General features: G+C 48.2%; 1 protein-coding gene across 1 annotated transcript in view; it reads left to right on the forward strand.

The window, feature by feature from the left end:
• RPL9 (ribosomal protein L9) overlaps positions 1-14,589 on the forward strand; it is a 49,520-nt gene that overhangs the window by 10,816 nt on the left and 24,115 nt on the right. The window contains exon 5 of the mRNA XM_033947357.1: positions 13,462-13,594. Coding sequence (XP_033803248.1) covers positions 13,462-13,594 — 133 coding nt within the window. The remainder of the gene's footprint in view (positions 1-13,461; positions 13,595-14,589) is intronic.

The raw sequence follows: 14,589 nt of genomic DNA on the forward strand, positions 1-14,589 counted from the left end.
GGGAGAATGAGACTTGGGCAGATACTCAATACTTCATCATGCCCAACAGAGACTCAGAAGACTGGAGACCAATTCTTGATCCTAAAGTCAGTCAATGGAGCCCTCAGGATTCCCCGCTTCCACATGGAAACAGTGCAGTCAGTAATTGCCTCAGTTTCAACAGCAGAATACCTTGCCTCTCTGGATCTAACAAAGGCATACTTGCATATTCCCATATTTCTGGCTCACAGAAAGTTCTTGAGGTTCCATATTCTGGACAAGCATTTTGATTTCTCTGCTCTTCCCTTTGTCCTAGCAACAGCACTACAAACCTTTACCAAGTTGATGGCTGTGGTGGCAGCGCACCTCTGCAAGGCAGAAGTTCAGATGTATCCTTAACTGTACTATTGGCTCATAAGAGCACCCTCAAGGGACGAGGGAATGACAGCAGTGGATCAACTGGGCCAGATATTGATGTTGGGCTGAGTAGTCAACTTCAGGAAGGGTTACTTGATCCTCAGTGCCTGGAATACCTGGGAATCCATTTCAAGATGGCACGCAACAGGGTCTTCCTCCTGAAAGCATGCAAAACAAAGCCGGCCACAAGAGCTTACTCAAATCAAAAAATCACTCAAAGTGTAATAGAATTCATACTTCTGGAACAAACACACTAGCATAGAAAGAATTTTCTTATACTTTGAGCTATTACAAGCAAAAACACTTAGCTTGATCGTGTCTCTGAGCATATCTTTGAATTCTAAGTGTGTTTGTTCAAGAAGTATGAATTTTATTGTTACACTTTTTGATTGATTGTTTTTTTGATTTGAGTATATTTCCCTTTAATCACTCTTTCTAATAGAGTACCAGTTCTCTGGTTTTCCCCATATGCAAGTGGACTTAGTTGGCCCCAAGAGCTTAACAGTATCTTCAACTGCTGGGATCCATGGTAACCATAATAGAAGTGTTGCCCTGGACACCAGTGCACTTGCACCTTCTTCAGGAGTCTCTCCAGAAAGTCTCCGCAATCAGACGCCCTGGACCTTCTCCTGCCATGATCAGACGTATGGAGCAGCCTGAACTGGTGGCTGGAGCCACAGTCCTTGACCAAAGGAATGCAGCTACACATCTTCCAGTGGACAATTCTGATGATTGATGCCAGTTTAGTCAGCTGGGGAAGCTCACTGTGAGGGATATCTGCTGCGAGGGCTGTGGTTCACATTTCAGAAGTGGTTGATCAACCGCTTGGAGCTGAGAGCAATATGGTTAGCTCTGTGAGCCCTGGGCAGAACCCTGGAAGGAAAGGCAGTCCAAGTCTTCTCGGACAACATGACTGCAGGCAAGGAGGCCACTAGATGAGGGGAAATATCAACCTCTGTAGAAACACAAACCAATCCAAAAAAATAATAGAGTAGTCCAGGTCTCCAAACCAAAAGGAAATTTATTAACAATCAGATGAGGAGTAAAACAAAATCCAGACTCAACTTAATATCAAGACTTGACTCAACACAGGTCATGTTTTGACTAAAAAGCCTGCCTCAGGAATCCTAAAGTCTTTGATGAAATCATTCATAAAAATAGTCATAAACAGAATATGTAGAATTATTAAAATTAATTAAAAAGATAAAAACACTAAAAGAAGGCACTTGTTAAAAAGATAAGACCATAACTTTATTAATGAATCATATATGATGTAAAAGCACTGAAAAAGCAACCGAGGAAACAAAAATCAAATACGGATAAATTAAATGCAAAATAAGAAAACAAATTCGTAATATGTGAATAATGCACAAGTGCAAAATCACCAAGATGAAATGAGAAAGTGAAGCCAATGAGGGGCATGAGCCGAAAGTTCATGAAAAACGACCTTAAAATAAATATATATATATATAACAATTGTGAATAAGCTACAAAGTCTAAAAAGATAACCTAAAAGTGAGTCCCAAATTTCTGCTAAATATAGAACAAGTGCCTTTTAATAATTTAATTCTAAAGGAGCATGTCTAAATGAAGATCAACAAATAATCCATAACCATGATCAAGTTTCAAGTTTATTTAAAATGTTATTCTACCTATACAAAAATGTTATTCCGCCTATACAATGTTTCTAAGCTTAGTACAATTAAAATGGGTATTACCGTATTTTCACGCATATAACGTGCGCGTTATACGCGTTTTTACCTACCGCGCATACCCCTCGCGCGTTATATGCGTGAGCGCGGTATACCAAAGTTTTAAAACATAGTTCCCACCCCGCCCGACGCCCGATTCACCCCCCCCAGCAGGACCGCTCGCACCCCCACCCCGAACGACCGCTCGCACGCGCTCCCATCCGCACCCGCATCCACGATCGGAGCAAGAGGGAGCCCAAGCCCTCTTGCCCGGCCGACTCCCCGACGTCCGATACATCCCCCCCCCCGGCAGGACCACTCGCACCCCCACCCCGAAGGACCGCCGACTTCCCGACAATATCGGGCCAGAAGGGAGCCCAAACCCTCCTGGCCACGGCGACCCCCTAACCCCACCCCGCACTACATTACGGGCAGGAGGGATCCCAGGCCCTCCTGCCCTCGACGCAAACCCCCCTCCCCCCCCAACGACCGCCCCCCCAAGAACCTCCGACCGCCCCCCAGCCGACCCGCGATCCCCCTGGCGACCCCCACGACCCCCCCACCCCCCTTCCCCGTACCTTTGGTAGTTGGCCGGACAGACGGGAGCCAAACCCGCCTGTCCGGCAGGCAGCCAACGAAGGAATGAGGCCGGATTGGCCCATCCATCCTAAAGCTCCGCCTACTGGTGGGGCCTAAGGCGCGTGGGCCAATCAGAATAGGCCCTGGAGCCTTAGGTCCCACCTGGGGGCGCGGCCTGAGGCACATGGGCCCAACCCGACCATGTGCCTCAGGCCGTGCCCCCAGGTGGGACCTAAGGCTCCAGGGCCTATTCTGATTGGCCCACGCGCCTTAGGCCCCACCAGTAGGCGGAGCTTTAGGATGGATGGGCCAATCCGGCCTCATTCCTTCGTTGGCTGCCTGCCGGACAGGCGGGTTTGGCTCCCGTCTGTCCGGACAACTACCAAAGGTACGGGGAAGGGGGGTGGGGGGGTCGTGGGGGTTGCCAGGGGGATCGCGGGTCGGCTGGGGGGCGGTCGGAGGTTCTTGGGGGGGCGGTCGTTGGGGGGGAGGGGGGTTTGCGTCGAGGGCAGGAGGGCCTGGGATCCCTCCTGCCCGTAATGTAGTGCGGGGTGGGGTTAGGGGGTCGCCGTGGCCAGGAGGGTTTGGGCTCCCTTCTGGCCCAACTACCAAAGGTAAGGGGGGTGGGGGGGTCGTGGGGGTCGCCAGGGGGGTCGCGGGTCGGCTGGGGGGGCGGTCGGAGGTTCTTGGGGAGGGCGGTCGTTGGTGGGAGGGGGGTTTGCGTCGAGGGCAGGAGGGCCTGGGATCCCTCCTGCCCGTAATGTAGTGCGGGGTGGGGTTAGGGGGTCGCCGTGGCCAGGAGGATTTGGGCTCCCTCCTGGCCCGATATTGTTGGGGAGTCGGCGGTCCTTCGGGGGGAGGGATGTATCGGACGTCGGGGGGGGGGGGCATCAGGCTTTCAGGATGGGGACAGACCTTCAAGGGGGGACAGTGCATGGAAGTCAGGGGGGGTGAACGGAGAGTCGGGACAGCGCACGGAAAGTCAGGGCGGGCGAAAGGAGCGTCGGGCAGCATGCGCGGTATACCCGTGAGCGCGGTATATCAAAGTTTTTGTGCAAATCATCGTGATTTCTGCGCGCTATATCCGTGTGCGCGTTTTATACGGGTGCGTGTTATTTGCGTGAAAATACGGTACATAAAACAGCATTTGCAAGACCAAATTTCATCATATAAACATACAGGAATAGTAGGAGAGGGGGAAGAGTTACAGTATGGAGGGATTTAATCTCTGGTCAACCTTAATAGGACAGGTATGATGATAAACTACAACTGACAGAATCAAAACTTTAATAAAAAATGTAATAAATGTAACCTTAATATTTGGGATTAAATTCATTCTTAATATGTGATAAAATTGAACTAACCACAACGAAGGCTAACAAATGTGCTGCGTGAATATTTGCTGACGATCCAAAATAATGGATGCTATGCTGCCGTCTAGATCCAGGTACGTTAGATAGAGCCTGCCAGGACAGACAGGGAAAATTTCTCAAGTGCCTGAATAAATTCATGTAAACTGTTCTGAGCTCCCCTGGGAGAACGGTATAGAAAATTAAATAAATAAATAGATCAAAGCAGTGATAACACTCGTAAATATGATAGTGCCTGAATGTTTAGAATAAAATTTGAGTTGGTACAGACTTAGTACATCTTTTTTTTTTTCAAAATCTTTATTCATTTTTCATCTTACATCAAGTGCACAATATTACAACATTTAAATTTATACACATCACTTGAATTTCTTTCAATTATTATCTTGAAAACATAAATTTATTCCCTCCCCACCCACCCTTCCCACCAATATTTTAATCATAAATTTCGTATAAATATTACATTCTTATCTATTGATTAAACCTTAAATAAAACTTTATACCACCCCCCCATATTAAAAATGTTCTTTCAATGAAAAATGGTGTCTAATCATTGCAATAAGTTGTTAATGGCCCCCAGATCTTTTTAAAATTATTATAATTTCCTTTTTGTATGGCAATTCTTTCCATTTTGTAAATATGGCACAATGAGTTCCACCAGAATGTATAGTTAAGTTTACTATAATTTTTCCAATTTTTGGTGATATGTATGGCGATTCCTGTCATAATCAAAAGTTTTATTGCTTGCTGAAATTAGACTTTTTATTCTCATTGATGTACCAAATAGAATTGTATCATATGACAATGCTACGTGGTTCTCTAATAAACAATTAATTTGAGACCAAATTGATTTCCAAAAGGGACAGTAAAAAATTAAATGATCCAGAGTTCCTGCTTCCAGATTACAAGGCCAGCATCTATTAGACTTAGAGCTATCCAACTTTTGTAATCGAACTGGGGTCCAAAATGCTCTATGTAACAAAAAGAACCAAGTTTGTCTCATAGATGCAGACACTGTACATCTCATTCTCCAAGACCAAATTCGTGGCCATTGAGACGCAGAAATTTGATGTTTCCAGAATTGGTGCAAGCGAAAATGCTCGGACCTGGAGACTGCACTGGTTTCAGTGGTGCTGGGACTTCTGCAGGAAGGTCTGAAGAAAGGCCTGGCAGTTGGCGTTCTCACAGTACAGATAGCTGGACTTTCCTGCTTCAAAGCACAGTTTAGCAAGCGCACATTGGCATCCCATCTAGATGCTTTACGTCAGGGGTACCCACACTTTTTGGGCTTGCGAGCTACTTTTAAAATGACCAAGTCAAAATGATCTACCAACAATAAAAAAATTTTAAAACCCCCACAAAGCACACTGAAAGGCAGAGAAAATGTTAATTATCATTCATATTCCGGGTTTTTTTCAAAGAGGTCAAGGCAGATGACTCTATGCAATGTCATCTCAATAACAACCATACAAAAATAGACAAATATAGCCCCTCCCTTTTTACTAAACCACATAGCAGTTTTTAGCGCAGGGAGTTGCGCTGAATGCCCCACGCTGCTCTCAACGCTCATAGGCTCCCTGCGCTAAAAACCGCTATTGTGGTTTAGTAAAAGGGAGCCATAGTGCAAAATATAGACAGCAGATATAAATTCTCAAAACAGACACATTTTGATCACTAAATTGAAAATAAAATCATTTTTCCTACTTTTGTTTGATGATTTCATGAGTCTCTGGTTGCACTTTCTTCTTCTGACTTCTTCTCACTTCACTCTGGCTGCACTTCTTCTGACATCTTCTGATTTCAGCCCACTCCTTCTTTCAGCCTCCTATATGCTTTCTCTCTTCCATACCTCATTCTCTCCCCCAACTTTTTCTTTCTTTCTCCCTGCCTCCTGTTCTTTCTTTCTCTCTCTCTCTCCATGCCCACTTTCTTTCTGTCTCCCTGCTTGCCCCCTTTGTTTCTTTCTCCCTGCCCTCCCCCAAGCCACTAGGTTTGCCGTCGCCACCGGGGAACAGGCCTCCAAGCCACCGCCCCCCAAGCTCTGCATGCAGAAGCCTTGCACTGACCAGCATTCTGCTCCCCTTCAATTCTGATGTCGGAGAGGAAGTTCCGGGCCAGCCAGGCAGCGATTGGCTGGCCCAGAAATTCCTCTCCGAAGTAAGAATTGATGTCGGGGAGAGGAATGCTGGTCAGCGTTAGGCTTCTGCAGGCCCAAATCTCTGGATCCCCAGGGCCGAGGAAAAGAAAAAAAGCCAGTCTTCCATGAGAGCCGTTCCAGTCTCTTTTTAGCAGGACACTCAACTTCACATTTTCAGGCTCAAGACGTCAGAGCAGCAGCAGCAGCTCCGGCATTTTTGGGCAGAGCACCTCCTGCTCCCGACCGCCTTTCTCCAGTCTGGCTTGTCAATTCCGCCAGGGGCAGCCGGCGCTCAGCTCTCAAGGGTCGTGACTTCCCTAGACCTCCCTCCCGCCTTCTCCCGAAGGAAGTGACTTCATCCCCCAGTCGGAAGACGCAGTCGGGCAGGAAGGGCGCAGCAAGAATGAGTGTGCGTTGGGAACCTTGGGGGAGATTCCGGTGGGGAACCTTGGGGAGAGGAAGGCTGATCGGCCGGCCGATTGGAACGGCAACACGAGATCGACTGGCGTTGCCTTCCCGATCGACCGGTCGATCGCGATCGACGTGTTGGGCACCCCTGCTTTACGTCTTTGCCCTCCAGTGCATTAGCCCTTTCTGTCTTGGAATCTTAATCTGGTGCTGCGGGCCCTTGCGAAAGCCCCATATGAGCCGTTAGAAGAGGCATCCTTGATAGATCTGACAGTTAAGACTGTGTTCTTAGTGGCTGTAACATCAGCGAGAAGAATATCGGAGCTGCAGGCCCTGTCTTGCAGGGAGCCCTTTCTTTGAATTTCAAAACCTAGCATCTGGATTCGAATGGTTCCTTTATTCCTACCAAATAATAGTAATAGTAGTAGATTCTTACATTGCTAATCTTCTTTATCCCAGGACAAGCAGGCAGCATATTCTTAACGCATGGGTGACGTCACCGACGGAGCCCCGATACGGACACTTTTAACTAGAAAGTTCTAGTTGGCCGCACCGCGCATGCGCGAATGCCTTCCCGCTCGACGGAGGAGAGCGTGGTTCCCAGTTTCTTCGTTTCCGTGGAGTGGAACGAGTTTTCTGCCTTCCCGCTCACGTAAAATTTTTTCGGTTTTATTCTCTTTCTTTTCTGATTCCTTATTTTTACTTTAAAAAAAAAAAAAAAAACTTGTCGAGTTTTCTATATTTTTTTGGCCAGCCCCGGCGGGGCCTGTTGCCACCATACAGGCCTCCGGATTCGATTTTGCGGAGGCCGTGTTTCCCTTCATGCCCCCTCAATCGGGCTTTAAGAAGTGCCAGCGGTGTGCACGCCCGATCTCTCTCACCGACCCGCACAATTGGTGCCTGCAGTGCTTGGGTCCAGAGCATCGGGCTGACACCTGCACCCGCTGTGCTACGCTTAAAAAGCGCACATTAAAAAATAGGCAGATCCAGCAAAATATTCTGTTCGGTACCGGATCTGCCATGGAACCTGCCACGACGTCGACAGCACCTCAAAAGTCGGCACCGATGACGTCGACGCCACCAGATCCTTCTTCGGGGTCGCTGGGCCCAGGTAAGCCGGCTAAGAAGCCTTCCACTTCCCTAGAACGCCCTCCTGCCACGGTCGCGACGCCGACCCTTCCGGCACCGCACCGACCACGTAAACGCTCCGATATCGGTGAGTGCCTCGTCATCGGCCTCCTCATCGCCGGAGCGTAGAGCGGCACCTATGGTACCGAAGAAGAAAAAAGCGGTACCAGTGCCTCCCCTGGATGACGGCATCGCGGCCATACTCCAAACCCAATTACAGGAGCAGCTGCAGCAACAACTACAACAACTGTTGCCAGCGTTGCTGGCCCCGCACCTTCCGGTACAGGACTGGTCCAAGCCTCGCACTGTCCCATCGGCGTCGACCCCCTCGGTACCAATTAATACTTCCATGCCGGTGCTCTCGGCTGAACCACCTACTGTGCATACCCGTGCTGCTGCCGACCCTTCCCGGTCCCAGGAACGACACCGGTCTTCCTCTCCCGGTACCGCCTCGGTGCGCTCAGGCAAGTCTCTCTCTCAAAGACCCGCCATACCGAGCCTTCCACACCGATGTCCCGACGTGCACACCCCGACATTAGGGACCCGGACTTATGGGAAGACTCCCCGCACGGTACCGAGGAGAACGCTTCGTCGACCGACGAAGAACCCTCCATGGCTGACACCGTTTCAAAATTGGAACAGTCCTCTTTCTCCAAATTCCTTAGGGAGATGTCAACAGCTCTTTCTATCCCCTTAGAGTCCGACTCTAAAAAGTCTCAGGCTTTTCTCGATGCCCTAGACTTTGAGCAACCTCCCAAGGAATTTCTGAAGTTGCCCGTCCACGATATCTTACGGGAAACTTTTTATAAAAACTGGGAGACTCCCCTCACTGTTCCCGGGGCCCCTCGCAAACTGGATAGCTTGTACCGGGTCATTCCAATTCCAGGGTTTGACAAGCCTTAATTGCCCCACGAATCTCTCCTGGTGGAGTCCACCTTGAAGAAATCTCAGGGTTCCAGTGTCTATGCCTCCACCCCTCCTGGCAGAGAGGGAAAAACTATGGATAAGTTTAGTAAGCGCCTTTTCCAAAATGCAATGTTAGCCAATAGAGCAAACAATTACACCTTCCACTTCTCCTTCTACATGAAGCATCTGGTGCAACAACTCTCCTCCTTACAAAAATACCTTCTTGAACGTAAGGTCCCCCTCTTCCAGCAGCAAATTTCCAGCCTACTCCAACTCAGGAAGTTCATGGTTCGCTCCATTTATGACTCGTTTGAGCTGACCTCTTGAGCATCTGCCATGGCTGTTGCTATGCGCCGTTTGGCCTGGCTGAGAGTCTCTGACCTTGACATTAACCACCAAGACCGCCTGGCTAACGCACCTTGTCTTGGTGACGAACTCTTCGGGGAGTCCCTGGACTCGACAACCCAGAAACTCTCCGCATGAGACCAGGTGGGATACTCTGGTCAAATCTAAAAAGAAGACTCCACCTGCTCGCCCCTACAGACAGCAGTCTTCCTACCAGCGCAGGTTCTCGGCCAGACCTCTCAACCCGCCTCAACAGCAACCTCGCTGTCCTCGTCACCAGCATCAACCTCAGGCTCGGTCCCAGTCTCATCAACCTGCCAAGCCTCTTCCTCCCTCAAAACCATCTCAACCCTTTTGACTCTTTTCTCCAGGGCATAGCCAGTCTCCCACTATCGCTGCCTCTTCCTCAGCCTATCGGAGGACGCCTCCATCTCTTCCTCAGCCGTTGGGAGGTCATCACTTCGGACCAGTGGGTCCTCAACATCATTTGCCACAGCTACTCTCTCAACTTCCAGCCTCTTCCACCAGACAATCCTCCCATAGAGTCTGCTTCTCACTCCTCCCAATCCCTCCTCCTCCTGAGGGAGGTCCAATCCCTCCTTCTTCTCAATGCCATCGAAGAGGTGCCTTCAGACCAAAGGGGTCAGGGATTCTACTCCCGCTACTTCCTGGTTCCCAAGAAGACAGGAGACCTTCGTCCCATCCTCGATCTCCGGGACCTCAACAAGTGTCTGGTCAAGGAAAAGTTCAGAATGCTCTCCCTTGCCACGCTTTACCCTCTTCTCTCGCAACACGACTGGCTATGTTCCCTAGACCTCAAAGAGGCCTACACTCACATTCCAATCAATCTGACTTCACGTCGCTACCTACGGTTTCAGATCCAGCACCGTCACTATCAGTACAAAGTGCTACCCTTTGGCCTCGCATCATCACCCAGGGTGTTCACCAAGTGCCTTATTGTGGTGGCGGCCTTCCTCAGGTCTCACAACCTCCAGGTGTTACCCTACTTGGGACGATTGGTTGGTGAAAGCACCTACGTCTCCGCTTGTGCTACAAGCCACTCAACACACCATCTCTTTCCTCCATCTCCTGGGGTTCGAGATCAACTACCCCAAGTCGCACCTGCTTCCTACACAGCGACTTCAGTTCATTGGTGCAGTTCTCGACACCACTCTGATGAGGGCGTTTCTCTCCTCCGACCGACAACGGACCCTACTCCACCTCTGTCGTCAGGTGCTCCTTCATCATTCCATCCCAGCTCGGCAGATGATGGTCCTCCTGGGCCACATGGCCTCGACGGTCCATGTGCTTCCTCTGGCGCGACTCCACCTCAGGACACCTCAATGGACTCTAGCCAACCAATGGTCACAGACCACGGAGCCTCTTTCTCATCCCGTCTCTGTGACATCGTCTCTTCAGCGATCTCTTCAATGGTGGTTGAACTCCTCCAATCTTTCCAAGGGTCTACTCTTTCATCTACCCCCTCACTCCATGATCATAACCACGGATGCTTCCCCCTATTCATGGGGAGCTCACATGGGAGATCTTCGCACCCAAGGACTCTGGACCCCTCAGGAGCGTCAACATCACATCAATTTCCTGGAACTCAGCCATGTTCTATGCTCTCAAGGCCTTCCAGCACCTTCTCTACCCTCAGGTTCTTCTCCTGTGCACAGACAACTAAGTCGCCATGTACTACATAAACAAGCAAGGCGGTACCGGATCACCCCTCCTCTGTCAGGAGGCCATCCGCATCTGGACCTGGGCCATGGCCCACAGTCTCTTCCTCAAGGCTGTCTACATCCAGGGCGAACAGAACTCCCTGGCCGACAATCTTCAACCTCACGAGTGGACGCTGGATCCTCCCACACTCCGCTCCATCTTTGCTCGGTGGGGCACTCCTCAGGTGGACCTCTTTGCAGCTCCTCACAACCATCAGCTGCCCTACTTCTGTTCCAGACTCTTCTCCCCGCATCGTCTGGCCCCGGATGCATTCCTACTCAACTGGACGGATCGGTTCCTCTATGCCTTTCCTCCACTGCTTCTGATGTTGCGGATGTTATTCAAACTCTGCTGGGACAGAGCCACCATGATTCTCATCGCCCCTCGGTGGCCTCGTCAACACTGGTTCTCCCTCCTGCTCCAGCTCAGCTCCAGAGAACCCATTCCTCTTCCTGTGTTTCCTACTCTACTTACACAGCAGCATCAGTCTCTACTGCATCCCAATCTGTCCTCGCTCCACCTGACAGCTTGGTTTCTCTCGGGCTGACCTCTCCAGAGAATCTGTCTCAGCCTGTCCGTCGCATTTTGGATGCCTCCAGGAAACCGGCCACCCTCCAATGTTACCATCAGAAGTGGACCCGGTTCTCCTCTTGGTGTCTACTACATCACCACGATCCCACCTCATTGGCGGTGGAAACTGTACTGGACTATTTGCGCTCTCTGTCCGAAGCTGGCCTTAAGTCTACCTCAATCAGAGTCCACCTCAGTGCCATCACTGCGTTTCATGAGCCTATCCTCGGAAACCCTCTCACAGCTCATACCCTGGTTTCCCGGTTCATGAGAGGCCTCTTCAATGTCAAACCACCTCTGAAGCCTCCTCCAGTCGTCTGGGACCTGAATGTGGTTTTATCAGCCCTCATGAAACCTCCTTTTGAGTCTCTTGCCACAACTTCGCTCAAATTTCTTACGTGGAAGGTGCTTTTCCTCATTGCCATCACCTCTGCCAGGAGGGTTAGTGAGCTGCATGCACTGGTTGCCGACCCACCTTTCACTGTTTTTCACCATGACAAGGTGGTTCTGCGTACCCATCCTAAATTCCTTCCCAAGGTGGTCTCGGAATTTCACCTCAACCAATCCATTGTGTTGCCTGTCTTATTCCCTAAGCCCCATTCTCATCCTGGGGAACAGGCGTTGCACACGCTGGACTGTAAGCGTGCCCTTGCATACTACCTTGACCGTACCAGGGCTCACCGCTCGTCCTCTCAGCTCTTTTTGTCCTTCGACCCTAACCGTCTAGGTCGTCCTGTCTCTAAACGGACGCTTTCCAACTTGCTTGCTGCCTGCATTGCGTTCTGTTATGCTCGGGCCGGTCTTTCACTGGAAGGTTCTGTCACGGCCCACAGGGTCAGAGCTATGGCTGCTTCTGTGGCTTTCCTCCATTCCACTCCCATCGAGGAAATCTGCAAGGCTGCCACTTGGTCCTCAGTTCACACGTTCACTACTCACTACTGTCTGGATACCTTCTCCAGACGAGATGGACACTTCGGCCAATCTGTGTTACATAATTTATTTTCCTAATGGCCAACCATCCCTCCTCCCTCTCTGTTAGCTTGGAGGTCACCCATGCGTTAAGAATATGCTGCCTGCTTGTCCTGGGATAAAGCACAGTTACTTACCGTAACAGGTGTTATCCAGGGACAGCAGGCAGATATTCTTACGTCGCACCCTCCTCCCCGGGTTGGCTTCTTAGCTGGCTTATCTTAACTGGGGACCACGCTCTCCTCCGTCAAGCGGGAAGGCACTCGCGCATGCGCGGTGCGGCCAACTAGAACTTTCTAGTTAAAAGTGTCCGTACCGGGGCTCCGTCGGTGACGTCACCCATGCGTTAAGAATATCTGCCTGCTGTCCCTGGATAACACCTGTTACGGTAAGTAACTGTGCTTTCTTGTAAACTGGAATGGTAATCTTGACGCCCGCCCTGTCGGATATATACTAGCCTGCTTTCTGTTTCAGATATGCCTGCTTAGTCGGATGTCTTGGGGTTTTTTTCCTGCCCAGTAGGGTCAGGCATGAAAAGGAATTCACTCGGAAGAGACTCATTTTAAATACTGAGCAACAGAACTATTGATGCAGATGACCCCTTTTGTTCCCACCTTGTTTGTTTCAGTTAGTAGTGGTTTTAAAAGTGTTTAATGCTTTTATTTTAGAACAGAACAGACTTATGTGGTTTCAGGGAGTTTTCCCGCACCCATCTCTTATGTTTGCACTCTAGGACTCGCTAGAAGCTTTGGTACCGACTGAGAGGGTGGAGCTCATCCCAGAGTGATGCGGGGGGGGGGAGGGTGAAGCATAAAAACAAAACAGTGAAATCTATACAACTCTTGCGGCTAATGAGGATTTTACCTGCTGTTCAAGTCTACCATTTCTGTTTACAAGAAAAGATTAGCAAGTTAACCTAATCTTTCCTTAAGTTGGTTGGTTCAGGTCTCTGCACTCTAAAGGGATCATCCTTAAACAAGGAGTAGATCACAAGTTACATGGTCTGTTTCTTTTCACTTTGCTGTTCAATATCTAAATTGTTTATACAAATAGGCTTCTTTTTTTTTTAATTAATTTAACTTAAATTTAAATTTAGATGTTGGTTGACCTTAAACATGATTTTTTTTTTTAAAAAGAAAATACTCAGATGACTGCATAATTTGCAAGATTTACAGACAGTATTTTCCAGTCTTGTTTTCCCATTGTAATTGGGTATGCTCTTTCCCTTTTTTTTAATCAGGGCTTTCGTTACAAGATGAGGTCTGTGTATGCTCATTTTCCAATCAATGTAGTTATACAAGAGACTGGTTCACTCGTAGAAATCAGGAACTTTTTGGGTGAGAAGTATATCCGCAGAGTACGGATGAGACCAGGTAGGCCCAAACCATTTTTATATAAAGCTTTTTATTTTTATTGACCTAATGAGTTAATCACCTTTTAATGACTTTAGTGTTTACTTTTTACTTCTATATGTTTTTGAATTAAAAAGATAATATTTCTTCTGAATGTGAGGCTAATAACTTGTTCAAAATTAATGTGGTTGCCACTTAGCATATTTAGTTCATGTATATTTGTATTGTATTCAGACTACATCTATGTAAACCTGAGAGATGAAAAATATTGGTAGACTTTTAATGCTGTCATTTTATTGTGTTTTTGTATTGTCTAGTTATTTTGGGTCCTGGGTTCAGGCCTCGGAGTAGTGGGAAGTATATTAAGACAAGACAAGAGAAGGGATTGGGACTTGTATACCACCTTTTAAACCGCCTTGAGTGTAGTTTTTAAAACCACACTCAAGGCGGTTTACATACAGGTACTTCAAACATTTCCCTTGTCTGTCCTGGTGGGCTCACTATCTGATATACCTGGAGCATTGGAGGATTAAGTGACTTGCCCAGGGTCACAAGGAGCAGTGTGGGGTTTGAACCCACAACCTCAGGGTGCTTAGGCTCTAGCTCTAGCACTATGCCATACACTTAGGTGGTGCAGAAGAAAATAAATTAAGACAACCACCAGGTGGTGCAGAAAAAGTAGTTAAAGTTTTATTAAAGCTTGCTATATCCTTTTAGGAATAGGCTTTTACAAATTTAGAGCTGCTTGTGTGTGTGTGTGTATATAAGAAAATTTATATTACAGATCTATCCTTTTTATATTACAGATCTATCTATCCTTTATATTACAGATCTATTTTTTTTTTAGCTCCTTAAGATTGTGGACTAATTAAGATTGGAAAATTTTCCTTGATTATTTAATTTGAAAGAACATTATTGTTCTAAGATGGTTGATTTCTGATTACATTGTATAATTTCTGCTGTTTGTCGTTATAAAATGGAAAAATTGCATAAAGAAAAGAAAATGTGACTGACTG

This window comes from Geotrypetes seraphini, chromosome 1 (assembly GCF_902459505.1).
Source record: "Geotrypetes seraphini chromosome 1, aGeoSer1.1, whole genome shotgun sequence".
In the NCBI taxonomy this organism is placed as follows: Eukaryota; Metazoa; Chordata; class Amphibia; order Gymnophiona; family Dermophiidae; genus Geotrypetes; species Geotrypetes seraphini.